Source organism: Grammomys surdaster, unplaced genomic scaffold, assembly GCF_004785775.1.
Source record: "Grammomys surdaster isolate TR1022 unplaced genomic scaffold, NIH_TR_1.0 125669, whole genome shotgun sequence".
In the NCBI taxonomy this organism is placed as follows: domain Eukaryota; kingdom Metazoa; phylum Chordata; class Mammalia; order Rodentia; family Muridae; genus Grammomys; species Grammomys surdaster.
Window position 1 is genome coordinate 2,238,668 of NW_021620506.1, and position 22,240 is coordinate 2,260,907.

At 53.2% G+C, this 22,240-nt stretch overlaps 1 protein-coding gene across 2 annotated transcripts in view; it reads left to right on the forward strand.

Moving 5' to 3' along the window:
* The first annotated feature begins 1,276 nt into the window (after positions 1-1,276).
* Prkcd (protein kinase C delta) overlaps positions 1,277-22,240 on the forward strand; it is a 30,780-nt gene continuing 9,816 nt past the window's right edge. The window contains exons 1-8 of one of the 2 annotated variants that reach the window (XM_028787466.1): positions 1,277-1,476; positions 17,113-17,246; positions 18,183-18,382; positions 19,756-19,816; positions 19,988-20,150; positions 20,244-20,275; positions 21,369-21,454; positions 21,702-21,831. In XM_028787466.1, coding sequence (XP_028643299.1) covers positions 17,132-17,246; positions 18,183-18,382; positions 19,756-19,816; positions 19,988-20,150; positions 20,244-20,275; positions 21,369-21,454; positions 21,702-21,831 — 787 coding nt within the window. In that variant the 5' untranslated portion in view covers positions 1,277-1,476; positions 17,113-17,131. Of the gene's footprint in view, positions 1,477-1,558; positions 1,671-17,112; positions 17,247-18,182; positions 18,383-19,755; positions 19,817-19,987; positions 20,151-20,243; positions 20,276-21,368; positions 21,455-21,701; positions 21,832-22,240 lie in introns of those variants that run through there. The other variant, XM_028787467.1, reaches the window with a different exon arrangement.

Sequence of the window (22,240 nt, forward strand, 5' to 3'; positions counted from 1 at the left end):
CAGCCTTCCTCTTTCTACAGAAGGTCGAGTCATTGTGGTTTCCTCTCCCTAGCTCAATCCCCACTGTACATTTAAAATAAGGTTTGGAGACCCACATCTCTGCCAGGGTCCCCCATCCCTGGAAGTCTCAAACCTCCATGGGTGGCACGTCTCTTGATCTCAGATGGCAAAGAACTGTCTAAACTTGTATTCCTTCTAGATGGTTTCCCAGAAGGACCCTAGGGATCTTGGGATACCAGAACCCTCTTTTATCCTCCCAGGAAGAGTTATCTGTTTTTTTGTTTGTTTTTGACAGGATGTCCCTTGGCCTGGCTGGCGTTCACTTGCTATGTAGCTAAGGCTGGACTTGATGAGCTCCCCATTCTCCTGTTTTCTCTTCCTGAGCACTGGAATATCGTTCTGAGTCTCCCTCTGTGGTTTACTCTGTGCTGGGGGTCAGAGCTTTCTGAGTGCTAGACAAACTATCATCTGCCCAGCCCAGGAAGTCATTTCTTTGGGTAAGTATAATGTAACAGCTTAGTGTTCTGGGCTTTGGGGACAGAAGAATGAACTCCCTGGCTCCCATTTGGTGCTTAGCCTTTGGGCCCAGGGGACCCTTAATGAGTGAACGAGTTACAGCTGACAATCAAATTCCTCTTATGCTCCTGACTGAGCGAGGGGAGCTCTGAACCGTGAGCACAGGGAAGAGAGTGAGAAGATGGGGCCAGAGGCAATTCCCACAAATGTCTGAGGAGCAGTTCCAAGACAGACTGACTAGAGCCTCTCGCCCTGGAGACCTCCCAGCTCCTTCTCTAGGGCAGGGCTGGAACCGGTAGGCCTGGCGGCGGGCACTAAGCCCGTTCGTGGCTCTGCTCAAGCCAGCAGGAAGAGGAATGAGGCCAGGCGAGGCAGGCCAGCTGGCCAGTGGGGAGTCCCGGGCGTGGGCGCAAGTAGTTGGGGAAGCCCCGCTGGTGCCTCCTGGGCTCCATTGTGTGTGCTGTGCCCTCCCCCACTTGCCCTCGGAGTCCTCTATAAAACAGTACCCTGAGATGGGATGGCCTGCGTGCCACTAGCAGGCGAGGCGCCAAAAGACGGCCAAGAGATCTGGGGACCGAAGGACCTGCAGCTGAACAAGGCCGAGACGCGCCGGACCCCCCCAGCCCTCGTGGGCGGAGCTTCGAAGGGGCGGGCGCCCGTGGGGCGGGTCCTGAGTGGGGGCGGGACCGGGGCCGGCACCTGGGTGAGGTCGCGCAGCCCCGCCCCCTTGCACTTCCGTGTGCCGCGGCGCCAGAGCAGGAGGCGGCGGCCGCGGGGATCCCGCGAGCGGCCCCTGGACCTCTACCCTTCGTGCCGGGACCCGAGCGGTCCCCACTGGCCTCCGGGCTCGTCCTGATCAGACTCGTGCCGACCTCCCCGTCCACGCGCACCCGGGAGAACCGCGCCACGAGACAGACCCCGGCCCGCCGGGACCCCTGGCGCCTGGCCCTGCGTCGAGAGGTGAGTGAGAGCTGGGCCCGGGCGCGGGGTCCGAGTTAACTCCAGGGCGCAGCGGCCTTTCCCCTCCTTTCTCTCGCCGGTAGCCTCCTTTCCCCCCTTCCTTCTCCGGCTCCCGGTTCTGAAACTGAGAAACTGAGCCTCGAGCAGCCAAAGTCCCGCCGAGCACGGAGACCCGCCGGTGCCTCGATACCCTGGTAGGTCTGACCGTCTCTTCGACGGCTGGAGCCCAGGCCCGACTACTCCTAGCATCTTTACCCCTCTGTGTGTCTTCAGCCCCGCCGAGGGTCCGTCTGATCTTCTCGAATCTCCCTGGGGCCTCTGCACGTTCGTCGGTCCCCACCCCCTCTTGCCTGGTCCTCTGCTCCCAGGCCAGGTCTGTTGGCCCCTCGCCGTCCGTGTACTCCGTCTCCCCACCCCCACCAGACCCGCCGTCCCCTCGACCCAGTCCTCCCGGAGCCGCACCCCCGGCCCACGCTCGCCCGCCCCTGCCAGTCCAGTCTGCGGTACTTTTCACCAGCGGGCGGAGGCCGGGCCGCCGGTCTCCCTAGCCTCCAGTGCTTGGGTCCCAGGCGGGCGGACTCTCGCGCCGCCGCCTCCTCGCCCTATCTCTTCTTTCAGTCTCGGTGTCTTTCTTGGCTTTCCATCTGTCTCTGGGCTGGGCGTGGCTCCAGCCTCCACCATTCCCCTGTCCTCTCTGATCCTCTGAACCCCTTCTCGGGGTAGCCTCTGCCTGGTGCTGTCAGTCTCTGTCCCACTGGAGAGACGCCACCCCCTCTGGGGGCCCAGTAAGGTGATGAGGACAGCAGTGACGGGAGTGCCCTGCCCTGCTGGCTGACAGTGGAGAGAGAGGCCCATCACAACTGCTCCCACTTCCCCAACTCCCTCGATACCGGGGAGGGGAGAGAAGGGAGCCGCATTAAGCACCCTACTCAAGCCTGGGGGGTTAGAATAAGTGTGTGTGTGGGATTCCTTTCTCCTTTGGCCTCTACCCTGGGCCCTCGGAGGAGTCTGGCTTCTGTTGCTGTAGTATCTGTGTCTGAGCCTGTGGGTATGGTGTGTATTGTTTGTCATAGTGGGACTTCCCCTGTGAATGTGTGCTTTTTCACGTGTGACTTGCTTGTACTTATATGGCGGTCTGTGTGTTCTGAGGCTCGATGTGTGTCCCGTGCAACTTCATACAGCATGTCTTCTCACGGGCTTCCCCTCCACATTCTGTGCCTTGACTTGCGCATGTGTCCTCATCCCTGTGTGTCCCAGAAGTTTGTGCATTATATCATGATGACCATCTGGCCATGAGTACATTCATTCCTTTAACACTATTGGTGTGCCAATAGTGCCTCGAGGCTCATGTGTGAGTGTGTAAGGGTGCATCTAATCATATTCCGTTCTTCTTCCTCTGCTGCTGATCTTCTGTGACCAAACTGATCAGGTACAGAGGGAGGGGACTGGGTTTCCTCGTTCCTGCTATGGATTAGGCTGGGGTGTGGTGAACAGGCCAGCAGAGGGCAGCTGGTGTTCGTGTGTGTGTGTGTGTGTGTGTGTGTGTGTGTGTGTTTCATTTCTCTGTGACAATATCTTTGTATGATATTGTAAAGGCTCGGGGATATGAGGACTGTGGAAGGTGACACTGCAGTATGGAACTCTGGTGGAAGAAGGTGACTGGTAGGAGACTCACAGTCTGACTGTATGAAACTGAGGGTGTGTATTGAGGAGTGATGGGGCTTGTGGGTAACAGAGAGGCTGAGTGTGGGTAATAGCAACAGGAGGGGTGCGATAGGAGGTAAGGAGGAGGGAAGGCGAGTGCCCAGCTGCCAATGAGTTTATGGGAGAGCAGGAGGCACTGGGTGTGTGCTTGGCATGCACAAGCCCAGCCCTGGCTCCTGGAGAGAAGGAGAAAGCTGGGGACAAGTCCTGGGGTTATAGTGCTATGACTGAGACTCAGGTTCTGGCCCAAAAGCAATGGTGTCAAATACTTACCATGCCCTTTAAGACCAGGAGTCCCAAGCCCAGGCTCACCATGCGGAGTTTCCTTTGTGGGATGGGGAAAGTGAGGACTCAGAGATGGGTGGCTCGTCAGCAGTCGTGGCCACACTGAGAGTGGTGCACACATGAAGGCTCCTGTGGGGCCTGGCCCTGGCTATGTGTCCCATTCTGGAATCGGGGATGAATCAAAACCCAGAGAGTTTCCAACCATATTTCCCACATGCGGTGTGTAGGTTGCCTCTTCTGTCCCCCTGACTAGGCTGCTTGCAAGAAGGAGGGCGTCTTCATAGAGTGTCAGGATCCAGCCCTGCTCAGCCCCACCCAACCAGCCCCCAGTCTCTGTAGCTATGATAGGGGGGTGTGGGGGTGACTCAGAACTGTGACTACTGCCGGGCTCTGACACCGTTTATCTGGCACAGCTGATTGAAGTTTAAATTTAAACTAGAAATAATTTGAAGAACTGATGGAAAGATAAAGCCTGAGGCTGCTGCTGCCTCCAGGAAGTAGTGATGGGGTCTCCAGCTGGGGGAGCGGGACCTTTTGAGGAGACCTAACTTGGAGTGGAGATGCCAGGAAACCTAGGCCAGCGCACTATGCTGCTTTTGCCATTCCTCCAGTTCAGAATATCTCTGAGCCTCAGTTTTTTCAGCTGTATAATGGTGCAACAGTAATGTGAGAATCACCTGAAACTAAAAAACACGGACCAAGATGGGTCACTATCATCTTTTACTCTCTCATCTCTCTGACTTTTTTTTATGGTGCTAAAGATCGAACCCAAGGCCTTACTTGGAAGCACCACTAAACTACATCTTAAACTCTCTCTCTCTCTCTCTCCAGAGTCTCATTAGGTTGCTCAGGCTAGCCTTGAACTTTCGATTTTTATCCCTCGGGATTCTGAGCAGCTAGGCTTACAGGTATGTCCCACTATAACCTGGCCATCCCTTACTTCACTGTGACTCTAGCACAGGAGCTGGCAGGACATGCTTGAAGCCTCAGGGCCACCTTGGCAGTAGAGCAATAAAATTTTCCTCCACGTAAAAAAGAGGCTTTGAGCTGGGCCTAGTGACACTGCCCAAGAGGCAGTACCCACTCTCAAAAAAAAAAAAGGCTCACCCAGTTTACATAGTGAGTTTGAAGCCAGCCTGGGTTACATGAGACACCCTCCCCCATATATCTATTTAAAAGATCAAAGGGATTGTCTGAGGTTGGCGCTTGATTGCATTCTGCAACTTCGTAAGCTTTAGGGCCTTCTCCTTGACAAGAGGGTAGGACCAAGTATTCTTCACCCTCCACCATGTTCCATGGTCTCCTTACCACGCCAGAAATGTTATTCTAAGGGCAAGGACACAGTGTTCTAGACCCTAACATTGAAGGGACACATAGCTGGTTCCCAAGAGAATTTGCGCCTAACAGCCATTATTGGAAGAAAAAGTCAAGTCCAGGGAACATGACCTCCTTTCGCCCAGCAGAGTTGAGCTGGCCTGTGCTGGCTGAATGGAGGCAGGCTGGTGCTGGGCCCTGTGTTGGCTGTCTGGAGGCTGGCTGGTGCTGGGGCCTGCTTGGCTGTGCTTCCCAGCTCAGCTGTTTTCTCCTGTTCCTACAGGTCTGCTGGGAATTGGCCCAGGCAAGGGCGTTGGGCCTACTTACTTCTGGTGGTTAGTGAGCAGCCGCAGCACAGCGGGAGCCAGGATGAGTGGAGCTGGGAGGCCCAGGTAGGATAGGTCATCTCAGGCAGATGGGCAATGTGCCAGGGCGCCCTTCCTCTTCAAGACTTGCTGGCTTCCAGTGGGACTGGCTGGATCCTGGTACATTCTGGCTGTGAAACAGAGTGTCCAGGGAGGTGCCCTTTGCTTTTTGTATATAAAGGACTTCCTGCCTGATACCTGGTTGTGGCTTTGGCCTTGGAGCTCAGAGGACTGGAACCAGCCAGTCCTCTGTGGGCGAAGGACTGATGACACTGTTTTTGGTCAGTTGGAGGGAAAGTAGTATGTAAACCAGGGGTTAGGATGGAGACATCAGATTTTCCATGGTTCCTCAAATTACCCCTATGTCACAAGGCAACAGACTCACCTGTGCCCCATGGTGGGTTGAATGGTGGGTTAGAAATAGAATGGAGTCTCCCAGAAGGACTGAGAGGTCTTCTGGTTCTCCCTCCGTCTCCTCAGCCTCCTGATTCAGGGCTAGGCTCACCTGGACATTGTCTTTGAGGAATGTCAGGTTAGGCAAGAAGTCTCTAAAGTTAGCAGTGCCCCCTGTGGGGCCAACCTTGCTTCTTTGAGCCCCTGTTGCAGTAAAGTCCTGTGAATCTGGTGCTGTAGCTCTGTGGTAGTATTCTTAGTGTGTGTGAAGCCCTGGTAGAAACCCCAGCACCCAAAACAAACAGAAAAAGAAAGATGAAAGAGACAGAAAGAAGGAGGGAGGAAGGAAGTAGTTGTGTGTGTGACTAGAGGAGCCCCGGTGAGCAGAGGTCTGTGTGGCACACACACATGCATGTATATGTGTATATGGGGTATGAATGTGTGGACTGGAATCTAGGGGGTGTTGGAACAGGCTGGCAAGAATGATCTCCCTCCAGAATCTCCCTTGATCAGCCCCCATTCCTACTTTTCTGGATATTAGCCACAGTTCGTGTGGGGGTGTTTGAAGCTTCCTCAGTGTAGTGAGGGAGGTGGCTGGGGTTCTCACTCCAGTGAGGGGTAGGGCAAGGTCAGGATCGTCACTGGGTCTTCTGTCTGGTCACCTACCCCTATCCTGGAGGGGAGGACTTGATGTGCTTGGGGTCCCGCTGCCTTACGTCAGGGAAGCCAGCTCTTCCTATCACTGAACTGAGCCTCGGTTTCATTAGCCTTGGAGCCTGCCTACTGCAAAACATCGCCTGGCTGGCTGGCAGATACACACATGCCCACACAGTAGACAAAGCCAAGCTGCACTAGACATACTCGCCTCAGGCACACACTGCCTATACAGAAGCACACAGTTGTCCACATGCGTCTCCTCACAGGACACACTCAGACGCCGTACAGAGGGTCCCTGCTATGAATGTTCACACACATCACGCTGTGCCCATGCTAGGTCAGATGGGAAGCCCTGACCAGGATCATTACCCACTCTGGCAACCAGAGTCTGTCACCTGACAGTGAAGTTCCTGATGTAGGTAAGATCGCCAGGGCTAGCTGGGTGGGTGGTGACTCATGTCTTTAATCCCACCACTTGGGAAAAACGCATGGGGATCTCTGTGAGTTTGAGGCCAGCCTGGTCTACAGAGCAAGTTCCAGGATAGCCAGGACTACACAGAGAAGCCTTGCCTTGGGGGTGGGGGGAGGAAGAAAGAAGGAAAAAAGGTCACCAGGGCTGGAGGAAGTTAGGGCACACTGGGAGGAGTATCTGCCCACATGACCCAGGCCCCAAGGCTCACCAGGGTTTGGCGTTAGAGATAGGGGCACATGTGTGTAGGAGGGGTCCTGTCAGCTGCTGCAAGCTGTGGCTACTGCCATAGAAGAGGAAGTGAGTGGGCTGTTGGGTCATGGGACCCCGGTGACCATAGGCCAATGGGGGACCTTTGGCCTCCCTGTTCTGACACTATGCCTGGAGAGAATGGAATTGCTGAACTCTGGAGCCAGTTGGGCATTTTTCTCCTGGGGTCCACTGTCTGTGACTTGGGCCCAGAGAAGAGGCCCAGTTGGTCCAAGATGTTTCCGGACACTCACTTCCTCTGGGCTGCCCAGGAAGTGGTTTCAGAGTGGGACTGGCCAGCTCCGCCCATGGCTTGCCTCACCCCAACTCTGGCTGTGAGGGGAGCAGGATCTGCTGTGGGTTAGGCCAATTGACCAGGTTTTCCATACCAAGACTGTCCAGGCTTGTCTGGAACTCTAGTGGAAGACAGGGGCCTAAGAACAATAAGTCTCCTGCAGCCCCATGACCCCAGCTCCTCTCTTGTTCCAAGACTATAAGCCGAAGCACAGGGGCTTCAGCATCAGTAGGCACAGCCCCTTGGGGGTGGCAGTGACACTCTGGCATTCCAGTAGATAGCACCAAACCTATATGGATAAATCTGTGCAAGTGCTTTCTACGCTCAGGACCTTGGTTTCCCTCTCTGACAAAATCATGTTTATATTTACCTCTATGAGTTATTTGGGAAACAAGGTAATGTATGCAAAATAGCAGGAACTGGCTGGCCAATAGTTGTACACGGCTTTCATCTCAGCACTCTGGAAGCAGTAGAGGGCAGATCTCTGTGAGTCTACAAAGTTAGGACTACCAGGGCTACACAGAGAAACACTGTCTTGAGAACAACAACACAACCACCACCACCACAACAACAAAGTAGCAAGAACTGAAGGCATGCAGAGTAACTGTTCAAATCTAGCTAGTGATACTGATAGTGTGCTGCTGTTGTTTGATGAGCTAGGACTGGCCTGGTGTTACAGCCCCATGGCTATGGAACCCAGCTGAGAAGTTGGGTCTCTGACTCTCCATTCTGTCCGCTCCGCTCCCACCCCCATTAGTAGGCATTGTGGAGTGCTGTACTCATCCAGTGGATCCTATGTCCTCTTCAGAAGGAGCCCAGGGTAGTGGAGCTAGGCACAACCTGCTCCCTTTCAAAGTGAGGAAGATAGATCTCACAGCCATGGTTTAAGAGATGGGGAAAGGTAGCCCACAGCCAGCTGCTTAGGGCTCCCATCAGCTTCCCTCTGCTTTCTAAACCTTGCAGGACTTTGGGGTTAGAATGAGGAGGTGGGTGGTGAGCCCTCTTACCAGGCTGCCTATCCCTGGGACCCCTGGAGTCAGCATTTCTGTCAGAGAAGGGTTAGCTATCTGGGACTGATTAGGTTAGAGAATGGGGCATACATATATATGCATCCAGGGTGCATCACTGGTCTGTGGCAGCTGGTGGGAGGGACCTCCACATCCCAGGACTACAGAGGAGGTCAGCTCATCTTTGCCCATTGCTGTTTGGGACCGAGAGGCTGAGAGTCTCTGGTTACAAAGGATGGTAAGGATGGTGGTGTGGCATGCAGGCCCAGGAGGTTGGAGAACTGGAGATCAATGAAAACCTGTGCTGAGTGTGAGGGAGGACATCCTGAAGGTGCCGGCCAAGACCTCTCCAACATCAGCATTCTCTGATGTAGATATTCCTAGCTATGTACACAAGCTGGAGACTAGGCCATTCTCAGCTTCTGTTGCCTTATCTGTGAAATGGGCAGAACAGGGGTGCCCAGGTGAGATTTGAATGATGGGAAGGAGCTACTGTCAGGGGTAGGGTATAGGAAGACAGAACACTGCCCACAGAGGCTCCTCATACAAGGAGGTTTGGTTGTCAGGGAAGTGAAAAGGGTCCCTACAGCAAGGGCACAGGACTGGGGACAGGACAACTGCCTAGATCAGGGAGGTCAAATGTCTTGAAAGCCTGGTTTAGAGCTGGGGCATAGGGACTGTGAGAGCCAGAGTATGGAGGGTAAGTAGTAGACAGTCTGAGCTCGGCAGTAGGGACCAGGTTGGAGTGTGAGGCAGAGGCAGGAGAGGCCTTGAGGCTTGCTACAAAGGCAGACTTGGGAGTGGGCTGCATGGGGGAAGGCAGGCAAGCAGAAAACAGGTCCCAGGTTTCTGGCCTGGTGACTGAGCGTGGGCACTCCTGGCAGATGAGGACACATGAAGTGGGACATCAGTAGGCTGCCGTGGACTGATCTGAGCTTTTTTTTTACTCATTCATGTGGTGAGGTTGGAGAGCTAAGGGGGCATGTAAGCCCACAGTACAGGGTTCTAGGTCCAAAGTGAGACCTGAGAACCTAAAGCCGGATTGGGAAGGAAAGGACCCCCCTTTGGTGGGAAAGCTTGAAAGGCCTCAGATGTAAGATAGAACAGCTGTCTCTCAAAGGTCCCTACCTGGGGGTCAGAAGGGCAGGCCTGTGGTCTCTGAGCTGCTGTTTTCACAACAGCCACGGAAGCTTTGGATCACATCTATAGCCATGTTGGGTAAACAGGCCAGTCACTAGACCAAGGTTGGATCAGATATCTATGTGGTGTAGACTGTGGGGCTGTTGGGTTCAGGGTAGGAGGATCTCTGGAATCCACCAGTGACAGAGCCAGAGAAAGCTCAAGGGTCTAGATTATCAAGACAAGGAGACTGTTAGACTGTAAGCTGATCTGGGTGCTGATCTGGGCTTTGCTTGTGGACTTGACTATACTAGGCTAGATGGGATCCTAGAGTAGCAGGAAGCCCAGCGATCCCACAGCTGGATTAACCCCAAGAGGACTAAGGACAGCTGGAGATGGGTGGTGGGACAGGTGGGAGAGAGAGGGCCAGGCATGAGTGTAGCAGGGTTGACAGCTTCTGTGTATATCACTGCCTCATTCCAGGCCCTGTGGCCACACTAAAGAGCTTGCCACATTCTGAACTCCATCCACCCAGCCCACTTAGGCCTGAGCTCACCAGTTTCCGTATGTATTACTTATAAGGAGGATGGCACAGCTCATGGATGCTCCTCTGCCCACTGCCATCTTGAAGGTTATAGACAGATGGCAAAAAACTGAAGGGGCCATTTGCCTTTTCCCAGGCACAAAACAGTTTATAGTTATGAATCCAAGCATTCTGGAGACCTTCACTGAGAAGTGGGGAGGGAGAAATGGCGTAAGATATGGGTTAGGGACCAGCATCTAGGGGCCAAAGGAGCTGTCCCCAATATGCAACATAGCCCCTCCCCCTTACAAGTCTGATGGACAAGTCTGAGAGTCTGGGCTGGAGACTTTCCCCCTCCTCCTCCTGTGCCCCCAGCTTTCCCCCACCCCCACCCCCACCCATGTTGGCTTTGTGGCTTTGGTTTAATTGCTCAACCTCTTGGTCATCTTGTGCAGTGTAAGCCTGGGGCTCATGGAGGTCATCCGTGGGCTGTCCCCACCACAGCAGAGTCCTCTTCTCATTGGCCAGGCCTGTGACTGCCACCTGTAAGCTCCAGCTTCAGCATTGGCCACTTCCCCTCAGGGGCCTGCAGGCTAAGGCCTGTCCTAGGACGTGCCTGACCAGCCTGTCCCTTTTCTTCCACATTTTGGACTTTCTCTTTAGACCTCCTGAAGAGGCAAGCCCATCCTGGCCTGGTTCCCTCCTATCCTTCCCAGTCCCTCCTTTCCTCCCCAGCCATTGTGCCCAAGTGTACTGTGACAGGAAAAACTATATTTGGTGCCAGATCCTAATCAGGTATGTAAGGTCCTTCTAGGCCTCTGTGTTCATCTCTTTGCCTACAGTGTGTCTGTTGTCCATCTGTATATTGTGTTTATCACACCATGTGGGGTGTGTGTGTGTGTGTGTATGTGCACGTATGCATGCACACATACCTGGCTCTGTGTTGATGTGACAGCAATGGGTGAATGGCAGGTGTTCCTCTGTGTGCACTATGTCATCTTAGGTCTGTGTATGTTTCTCTGTGTGTCTACCTTTGATGGAAACTCCCCACACCGGACTGTACTTAGGTTAGTCGGTTTGCACGTGTGTGGCTGTTTTTGGAGAGTCTTGGATACTCCCTCTCCCCTCTGGTTTCTCACAGCAAACCTCTTGTCCTCAAAGAAGCTGGCTTCTGACTTGGGCCATGAAAGGCCTTTGATTCTTCCTCATGGGTACCTGCAACTCTCCCTCTGGTTGAGCTCAGAGAGCTTTGATCTGGGGGCCAGCTACATGACCACAGTTCTGTGCCTGATGCAGGCTGTGCCCTTGAGGAGCTCCTATTCCGTGTGTGCTGGCAGACAGCTTGTGAGGCCATTGGCAGCCAGGAACCTGGCCAGCTGTGATATCACTCTCAACACCCCAGCCAGTAGACCCCTGTAGCCGTTTCTACCTCAGCCATTCCGCTCCCCATCCCTGAGAAGAGCTTGCTTTCATCCTACTTAGTAACTGTTAGCCCTCCACCAGTCTGTGTGCTCCATCAGCCTCCTCTGTACCACTCACTGGCTGGGCAATCTGGGAGTGACTTGGGGTTGAGGCAGTCTATTGTGGCCCCAGCCCCGACCCTGTTTTGTGCAGACTCATGTACAGAAAAATAAGCATGCATGTTTTCTTGAGAGAAGACCTCAGCTTTCACCTGATTATTAGGGTAGCACAACTCTGGTGCATTGAAAAGGTATGAACATGCTGTGTGGAACCAGAGGGGAGAAGGAGTATCCAAGACGCTCCAAAAACAGCCACACAGGTGTAAACCGACTAACCTAAATACAGTCCGGTGTGGGGAGTTTCCATCAAAGTGAACAGTGTCCACTTCTTATTCCCATGGACTGTGTTTGGAATTCTTTTTTGTTTTTGAGGCAGGGTCCTTCTGTAGCCCAGGCTGGCCTGGAATTCCCAATCCTGCTTAGTATTGAGATTGCAGACAGACAGGGCCCACCACACTTGCATGCAATGAATCTAGATTCTCATGTTTTGGGGGGATATTGTCATTGTGTGTATGTTTGTTTTTGTGCTAAGGATTGAATCCAGGGTCTTATGTATACCAGGCAAGTATTCTAACACTGAGCTCTGCTGCCAGCTTTTAGTAGTGGACGTCACATAGTCAGGACTGAGATGACTAAGCTAGAGGTAGAGACACTACCCCACCTACAACAAACCCAACTTATCATGTACCAAAGGCGGGGGGGGGGGCACACGTTACCTACCAAGTGGCTGCCTTCCTCAGGAGTGGGAATAGATTCCCAGGGCTGGCTTTTTGAACTATCTAGATAGATAAATGAGAAGAAAGCCATTCTGGCTAAGGAGACATGTCCAGGTTCACAGTGGCTGGCAAGTGAGGTACCTAGTCCCATGGAGAGAGGGAGGGGTGGAAGGAGGGGCCCCGGCAAGTACACGAGGCCAGTCCCATGGAAGGCATTCCTGTGCTGGGACCTGGCTATGACCTGAGGCCATGGGCTCTGGAAAAGGCTTTCTCTCCTCCTTTCCTGCAATTCCTGTTGGGTCTATCTCCAGAGTTGTGAAAGCCCATGGGCTCCTTGACTTGGTTCTGTCAGGGAATTCTGTCATGGAAATCAACCTCCCAACCAGTTATATCCTGCCTGTTCACAGGAACCACCTGGTTGCTTTTCTTACCTACCTTTGTTCTTTACAGCTACAGAGCCAGCTTCCACTCACCTGCTAGCACGTCACTTCTCCCTGTTCCATGACAGCCCTGTGTCAGCTCTTCTCCTTCCTTCTGCCCTCCCAGACTATACACCAGGCAGAGCAGTAGCCCCAGAAGGACACCATTTTGCCAACATCTGCATCTAATCTTGGCAGTAGATGAAACTTTCCATGGCAGGCAGTGGGTACCAGTCTGAGGTTAGGCAGGCGTGGGTAGTAGAAGGCTGTGTGAGGAGGAACCAGGGCTCCTTGAGGGTCAGTGCCCAGAGATCTGTTGAAGAAGCCAGACGACCCCTCAGGACCTTCAGCTATTGTTTTCTTGAGCCTGTTCACACTTTGCCATTGAGGTCTGATCTAGGCCCCTCTTCTCCATCCTCAGGCCAAGCTTTTCCCTCTGTCCAATGGGTATAATTCTATGGCCTGTGAGGTAGAATCAGGCCAGGGCAGAGGGAACCCTGTGAGAGCTGGGACCTTTCATGTGAACCTTGCCCTCAGTTTCCCCTCTGTGCTGTAAAGAGGTGGACACATTCGGCTCTGCTCTTTGTTACCACACTTGGAGCCATCCAGTAGGCCACCAGTGCCTCCTTCATCACCTGGAGGCTAGCCTCTCTGTGCCTTGGGCTGACTAAAAACAGGCTTCTGTTTGTTCTGGAGAAGGTGACCTGCCTGCTGTGGCCTTCCTCACCTCAAGGCTTCTGGTCTCTGGCAAGGATAGGGACCCAGACCAGTTTCCCAGGTCTTCAGAAATGGAGGAAAGACAACAGCTCAGGCCACTATACTACCCTTGTTGTGCAAAAGGAGAGGAGTGCTCGTCAGGGCAGGCCCCGCCCAGGACTCAGGATAAGTGTAGGTGAATAGACTGGCCAAGATCAGGATTCTGCATTCTTACCTTACTTTTCTGTCCTCATAATGTTTGTGCTGTCCCTGCAGTATTTGTCCCCATTTCTGCCCTCTCCTCTCTTCATCTTTCCTTGGCATAGAAAGAACATGAGCTACAGCATCCAGCAGGCCCACATTCAAATCTTCCCACCACTTACTCATACTTACGAGTTGTGTGACCTTGAGTAAGGCACTGTCTTTGAACCTTGATTTCTTCATCCGGAAAACACTTCCTGGGGCTACACTGGGATAAAGTGAGCTAATATAATTACAAGCTAATGCAGTGTGTTGACATCTTGGACAGGACAGTCTTTCTCAGAAGTGTGTGAGCTGAGATTGACAGCTTCTGTTTGACTCTCTTCCTCATAGACAGATTGGAGGAGAAGGACAGAGAGACTGAGAGCCCCCTAATGGGAGAGGCCCGTCTGCTCCCTGTGGAGTGCTATGAGGATGTCCCCTGCTGTCCTCTGTGCCTGCATAGCCTGGGGCTGAGCCACTGTCCTTCTTTTGGGGCCTGTGGCTCTGGGCATATTTGCATGGAGTTTATAAATGGTGAGCACCCCTTCCCTCTGTGCTTCTCACCAGTGCTCAGACATGGCAAGGTGTGGGGCAGCCTGACTTCACTGTGCAGATGGACACTTGCCCGGAGCCTCTTCTCTCAGGGTCACAATGAGATGGAAGCAGATGTTAGCTAGCTCATCTGTCTTGTTTCCTTTCTGGGGTCTGAGTATTCCACAGGAGAGTGAAGTGGGTATTAATAGGGCCTTTGCCCTCATTTTTGTCCCAGGAATGTGGGACAAAGTGATTTGACCCCTGAACAACTGTTGGCTTGTCCCATGGCAGCCCACAAAGACCATGGATCCCCTGTGCTGGTAGCACTGTGGCTTGGATGCAGGTTTAGGGCTGAGGCCCAGACCTGCTGTGGTTGTGGTTTTCCCTCCAGTGGTTTGTAACAGTAAGCTGCTGTAAGTGCTAGCTGAAGCACAGGCCTCAGGGGCAGCCAATGGGTCCAGTCCTGAGCCCTGCATCACACTCCTGTGGCTGCTCTGACCCCTTGTCCCTTCCATACAACTTCTTGAGCCCAGGGCAAGCTAAGAGCAAGGAAAGTCATAGGGCTGCAGGCAGACACAACTGGACACCAGAGGGAGCTGTGGGGAGAGGCTGGCCACAGTGTGTGGAGTACCTCCAGGTCCAGGATGAGTTACCACATGTTCCTGCAGACATGATTTTCCTGTCTCAGAATCGGGAACAATTTCCCAGCTTTCCCTGACTGGTGGGCAGGTAGAAGGGCACAGTGTGGGACATGAGCGGACTCAGAGAGCATATACTGTTTGGAGGGCTTGGGAATGACATTAGCCAAAGGGTATGCCCTAGGCTTGGCAGGTTGATGTTGGCCCTTATCCTCCTGGGCTTCTGATTAGCATGACAGACAGCCTAGAGACCAGGGACAAATCCTCATCTGGAATATGGGGTTGCAGAGACTCAGTGGTGCCAAGGACCTGTGTCCTGCCTTACCCTTTGCCACCCAGATGGCTCTGTAATTTCTTGTCTCTGAGAAGCCTAGGTCCCTTCTACTTTTTCTCTGCCTATTTACCCTTACCCTCTGAGATACTAAGGAAGCTGCTTACTACCTATCTTGAGTCTGGGTTATCCCATTGAGAGGCAGAGGCAGCTGTGCCCACTGTGATCTGACCTTTGGTATCTGGACATAGGCCCATGGCAGGTGTGTGCTATGAGGGGCCCTGCTTATTATTTCAGACCCTGGTAGCACTCACTGGGGCACTTGATGCCTTGGACTCTGAGGTCAGTAGGAGATTCAAGATGTCTTTTTCCCTTGGGCATTTGGGACATCTGTCCAAGACTCCTACAGTGACCAAGGCCTCTGTAGCTTGTGTCTCATTCCACCATTTACTGGCCTCTTAACATGGCACATACCCACTTGCCCTCACCTCACAGGTACACACACTTCCATGGCCAGATGAATCCTTGTGCTGGTTAGGTTTTTTTGTGAACTTAACACAGTCTGGAATCATCTGAGAAGAGAGACCCTCAATTGAGAAAATGTCTCCATCAGATTGGCCTGTAGGCAAGTCTGTATTTTCTTGATTGATGTGAGAGGGCTCAGTTCACTGTAGACCCTGTGGACAGTGCCATTCCTGAGCAGGTAGTCCTGGGAGGTGTAAGAAAAGTAGCTGACAGCCTAGAAAATAAGCCAGTAAGCAACTTGGTCTTTGGTCAGGTCCTGCAACCAGGTTCCTGTAAGCTACAAGATGAAGTAAATCCGTTTTCTCACATTGATTTGTTCAGGTGTTTAACACAGCTACAGAGAGCGAACTAGGACAGTCTTATTCTTGCAGACATGTTCTCCCCTCCACATGCCCAGCACCACACGCGCTCAGGGCATGCTCTAGGCCCAGAGGAGCCCACAGCTTCTCCTTTTCTACCTTCCAAATTGTCATGGGCACTGGTCTAGCACTCAGCATTTGCCCACCTGCTAGTTTCAGGCCAGAGACCTGGGGATGTGGGCACAGGCCGACATTGCACACCTGCTCTCACTTTTACTGAGTCCGAGCTAGACCAGGGTAGGAGTCGGTGGGTCCGGCCTCTCTAGTCTGTCTGCTCTGTCTGGGTGCGGGCCCCAAGCTCTGCTGAATACTCTGGGCTGGACCGCAGGCTGAGGTCAATGTTTCCTGTGAGCTCATCTGGACTCGAAGCTCCAGGCAGACCTGGTTGCCCTGCTCAGGAGCTGGAGGGAGCTGCTTCAGACTGGGCAGCTGTTTTATTGTTGTTGTGGTGGTGGTGATGGTGGTGGGCAGTGGCTGTGGGGTGTGTGTGTCTGGGTGCTTGTATTTGTGAGGGTGCCCTGAATCCAGCTTTGTATATTACACTCAACATTAAAATAGTTTTATATTTGGAGAATATGAAACTGTATCCCTTTTCACATCCCTGTACCTTGTCCTCTCACCCCTCTCTCCCTGCGTGGTTACTGCTTCCATTCTCAGTTTGAAGGGCAGAAAATCTGAAGAGGCAGGAGGCATGTGACCGTCAGGGGCTCTTGTTCAGAGGGTGGGGTGTGCTGATAGATGGGGCAGAGTTGTAGAACTCTAGCTTTCGGTTCTGGCTTAGTCTGAAGCTCAGTTTCTCCATCTACGAGATGAGGACCTTTGCTGATGAAACAGGACTCACTTTGGCTATGCTTCTCTGCCTGGGTGTTTATCAGCAAAATCGACAAAGAATCAAGAGGTGCTTCATGGGCCTAGTGAGACAAGAAGGCAGCTTCTGTCACTGAAGCTTCTGGCAGAGACCACTCACTCGAGGTCCCTGGCATGTATAGCTGTTCAGTAATTGCCCATAAGAAATGACTGCCTAAGGTTCACAGGCTCAAATGCCTCCAGGGCCAGTTCAGGAATGGGGACTGACAGAAAAACAGCCACCATGGTAGCTGTTGCTCAACAGGTCTGGTTTCCAATCTGTTAGTTTTACTAGAGGTGCCTCAAGTCCAGACTTACATTAGACTGCCCAGCTTTTCTCATTGATGCTAGGGACCAGTACACTTGGTATACGTGTGGGTCAGTCCCTCTGGCGTAAGCTCTCTGGGGAGTGGGTGCTGAGCATCCTGGCAGCCCCCTCTCTCCGCTTCTCTGTTCTACTGCCTCAGCTTCATCCCTTCCCATGCACAGTCTCACTACAGGCTTCATCATGGCGCCGTTCCTGCGCATCTCCTTCAATTCCTATGAGCTGGGCTCCCTGCAGGCTGAGGACGAAGGAAGCCAGCCTTTCTGTGCTGTGAAGATGAAGGAGGCACTCACCACAGGTAGGGTTGGAAGAGTCCCTAGAGAGGCCCGGGGCTCAGAGGGGAGGAGGCTTACCTTCTTCCCTAGATCCTTCTTGACTTCCTGAACTACCCAGATGAAGCTGCAGGAAGACAGAAGCCACTCAGTGCCCAATACACCACAGTGGTTGAATTGAACCTCCTACATCTTGAATTTCACCCTACCATGATTTTCACATGTCTGCCTGGGCCCAGCCCTGTGCTGGACACTAAGGCTATTGTAGTGCTCCAGGGCTGACTCAGCCTTGTCCTCTCCCTTAGAAAGGAGAGTTAGACAGGTCACAGGAGATGAGTCCTGTGCTCAGGGAGCCTAGGGAAGACCCTGTCCCAGCCTAGAGTCAGGGTGGCTTACTGGAGGAGGAACCCTTCGCTGTCCTCTCACCTGTTCCCTGATGGCTACTGCCTACACACCTGTGAGGTTCTGACTGAGCTGCCCCCTCCTCCAGGAAGTCTTCTCTGAATGTTAGGGTTAGGCCACTTGATTGTTGAAGGTTCAGAGCCCTTCAGTCCCATCACAGCTGTGACTTAGTGGATAACTGAGGATTGCAGGGGTTCATGTCTCTGCCTGGGACTTGAGACAGGGCTGGGCCATGTTCCTTGCTACCAGGCCATGGCTAGCATGTGGCAGCTCTTACATGTGATCACTGGGTGAATGTAGACAGAAAGGGAAGTTGAAATGGAGCTGGAGCAGAAGGGTTACAGGAAAGGGAACAGCAGATCAAAGGACTTTAGGTGGGACCTGCCAGAGTGCCCTAAAGGCACTAGAGGCACTGAACTGGGTGTTCAGTACGCTGCTGAAGAGTCATAGTACATCTTCAGGGCTGGAGAGAAAGTAGACTGTGTGGAATTGAGGGATAAGGAGGTCCAGGGAAGCGGGGACTAGTCCCAGTCTGACTTCTCTTCCTGGCCCTGTTGCAGATCGAGGGAAGACACTGGTACAGAAGAAGCCCACCATGTATCCCGATTGGAAGACAACATTCGACGCCCACATCTATGAAGGCCGCGTCATCCAGATTGTGCTGATGCGGGCAGCCGAAGACCCCATGTCTGAGGTGACCGTGGGCGTGTCAGTACTGGCTGAGCGCTGCAAGAAGAACAACGGCAAGGCTGAGTTCTGGGTGAGAGGCTTGTGAGCCAGGGTCTCAAATGTGCATGGATGCTAGTAGCTAAGCTCTGTAGCTGCTGTGACCTGAGCTTGTATCCTGGCCCCAATTTACCAGGTCCTCAGCCCCTCCGAGCCTCTCTTTCAGGGGTAAAAACATCTTACTTCAGGGTCCCTGTCAGATTAAGTGAGCACTAACGTCCAGTGTGTATGGCAAGCCAATTGTGGTTTCCTAGGTTCGTAATCCTATGGACTTGGGAAGCTGAAGCAGGATGGTTACAAGTTCAAGGCCTGCTGGGTAACTTAATGAGAACCTGTCTCAAATTTTGAAAATGTAAAGTTAGAGTTGGGGATGTAGCTCAGTGACAGCTTGTCTAGCATCTCTCCAGCACCACAAAGGATGGAGACACTGCAGTCTGACACCTTGTAGTCCTGAAGGGAGTTACTGTAGCTAACTCTCCCCACTGATTACTGTCGAGAAGGCGGGGTGTGCATTGTGAAGTGCTGTGCTCCTACCCCAGTGCCAGGCGCCCGTCTCAGAGGCACCTGTTGTTCCTATTCTGGGGAGTATGCTGATGACATTACAAAACTAGCCAGGCATGGAACCAACATCATGATATTTAGCAGAAAAAAGGTAAGAGAAGGAACCTGGCAATCTGCCCACTCACCTGCAGAAACTAGGACTGGGGCCACATGCATCTGTGGTGATATTCTTGTGGCACATGCCTGGAGCCAGATGCATCTGTGGTAGTGTTCTTGTTGGCAGCAGAATGCCAGAGCCAATATAATCCTGTGATCTTCTGCAGCCAAGGTGTCTTTCTAAAAAGGCTCAGTGACCATTGGAAGCACTGGTCAGCTTCAGTGAGGAGTGAAGGAGCCTAGGTAGAAGAGAGACTCACGTAGGACTGGTCCGACTCTTAGCTGGTTAGGCAGGGATATGGGAGCCTCCTGGCCAGGTGCTGTCCCCAAGGAAATATCACTGGGTCTAGGACCTGATGGAGGCTTGGGCCTATTCCTCTCAGGACTGTCTGAACTAGTGAAGAACCTGTATCAGAGAGAACATATCACTATGCGTGTATCAGGCATAGTGGTGTGGTGTCTGCATGTGCAGATGGGGGTAGGGTGGGGAGTTTCCCTGCACGATGTTCCTGGACCATGTGGCCTAGCAGGGTGTGGGCTGGATCCTTTCACTTCCCCAAATGTAATAATACCCTGGGTGCAAAGTGGGGCGGGGCTTGGGCGGGGCCCTGCCTACCCTAGATAGGCTGGGGTCTGGCCAGGCTCTAGGGCCCCCCCTTGGCCTTGAGGGAGACCAATGGGGCGGGTTCTGAGCCTCACCTGGGCCAGGCCCGCCCTCACTGACTTGACATCCCCTTTCCACCCCTGCAGCTGGATCTGCAGCCTCAGGCCAAGGTGCTGATGTGTGTGCAGTATTTCCTGGAGGATGGGGGTAAGACCCCCACCTGGGCAGGGGGAAGCTCATTTGCCAGGTCAGAGGCAGAGCTGGAAGTAATGCCTAAGGAAACAACTCCCGTGGGGATATGTTGGGGCCATCTTGGGAAGGACTGAAGGTGGGGCTGACCTTAATGGACTGGGGCTGACTTCACTGTATGGCTCGTAGATTGCAAGCAGTCTATGCGTAGTGAGGAGGAGGCCAAGTTTCCAACCATGAACCGTCGTGGAGCCATTAAACAGGCCAAGATCCACTACATCAAGAACCATGAGTTCATCGCCACCTTCTTTGGGCAGCCCACCTTCTGTTCTGTGTGCAAAGAGTTTGTCTGGTGAGGGCTGGTAAGCCCTGCGGGGGGTGGCACAGGAAAGAAGGGACTGAGCTGGAGCGTCTTCACTCACTCTGCTGGGGCTTTGCCTTTCAGGGGCCTCAACAAGCAAGGCTACAAATGCAGGCGTAAGTCTTTCCTCTGTTTGTGCATATGTGTGTGTTGATGAATGCCACTGTTTGTGTCCCTGGGTCTGGATAGCAAGTCTGGACAAGAGCCCTATGTACATGAGTGTGTGTGCTCAATTCAGTTAGTGCCAGGCTGGCTTGTTGCAGCTGGTCAGAGCCAGTTCTGTGCATTCCTTCCCAACTCTGTGCAAGTTCTCAGGTTGTTGCCCCAAATCAGCTGTTGTAGAGATTTACACGGAAACCAGCCACAGACTAAGCATGGACACACACAAGATTTCTGCCCCCGGGGTGGGTGTGAGATATTCAGTAGCCCTCCCCTGACTTTGTGTGCTTGTCGTGGATGCACCTGTGTGATGCATAGGTGTGAGCGTGAGCACTCGTTTCACCGTGACACGACATCTGTGGTAGTCTCCGCAGACTGCAGGTGTGAGCAAGCACAGGCTGCTTTACCAACTGCACAGGCTTGGTCAAGTTTCTCAGCACTGGTCAGGTGCCTGTTCCCTTGTCCGTGAACTCTAGATAATAGATTCAAGTGTGAACACCCACTGGATAACATGTAAGCTATGTTTTGAGGGCTTAGCAGTTGGTGAGTGTTCAGTAAAAGAAGTCTGTTGTCGTGGTTACCCGTGCTCTGTATGGATGTACAGGTGTCTTGGCATGGGGGTGTATGTGTCGTGTGTACCTGTGAAAGAGAGCTCAGCAGCCCTTTGCTTACCTGGAATAAAGAAATGGGAAAGAGGGGCTTGCCTTCCTATGCAGCCTCATGTCTACCCACCGCCCTCACACACACATGCACAGGCACACACGCACATGCACACGCGCCTCACTACTGAGAGTCCTCGAGCCTTCTCTAATTTTTACAACCCTTTAGACTGGCCCATCTCTTGCCCATGCTTTTCAGGCTGTTCTGGAAAGGCTAGCAGGGGTGGGGGGGAATAAAGCCCCAGGCTGAGGCCTGTGTAGGGTGAGGGTGTGGGCGGCCAGTGAGAAGGCTGGCTTTGTGCAGAGGGCTGTAGTTGGCCAGCAGTGCCAGCTCAGACTCTGCCTCTCTTGGTGCCTCCCCCGCCCCATCCTGGGCCTGTGCCCCTTCAAGAATGCAACGCCGCCATCCACAAGAAATGCATCGACAAGATTATCGGCCGCTGCACTGGCACTGCTACCAATAGCCGGGACACCATCGTGAGCTGGGCCCAGGGCGCGGGGGTGGGGTGGGGGGATTGTCAGATGGGAGGGCCGTGGGTACCTTAGACTCTCTGTGGGGCTCACCCTCTTTCCTCATTTTCTTTCGCCTTTCCTTGCATCTTGCCTGGGCTCCTTGGGCCTTTGAGTTTCCTAGATCTTGGTGGAACCCTGTTATGCATGTGACAACCCACAGTTTTGGAGAACTGCCATGTGACCCCTGACCTGCGATATCCTTCCCGTCCAGTTTCAGAAAGAACGCTTCAACATTGACATGCCTCACCGATTCAAGGTTTATAACTACATGAGCCCCACCTTCTGTGACCACTGTGGCAGTTTGCTCTGGGGACTGGTGAAGCAGGGATTAAAGTGTGAAGGTGTGTGCTGCCCAGATCCCAGGGGCCCCCAAACCTAAGCCCCAGTACCCACCATGCCTGATATTTCTTACGCTGGCCCTAAAGGCAAAGGACTCTTATCTGTCTACCTTTCGTTGGGGGGAACCCCTCCTCACTGGCTTCGTGACTGTTAGGAGACCATAAGTCTCCAAGCTATATCCCCAGTGCACAGCTCTCATCACTGAGGAGCAAGTGATGGAGGTCCTTAACCAAGGCTTGCCGTGTACTCTCAGGCCCTGCCTCCCCTTATCCCAAGCTTCCCTTCAGGAAAATCTCAAGGCCCTGAGTAAAGCTGCCTCTCTCACTTGTCCCAGATGTTAAAGAGGTTAAAGAGGCTATAATTAGCTGCCTCTCTCTTCCTCCCTCTCTCCCTCCTTCCCTCCCTCCTTCC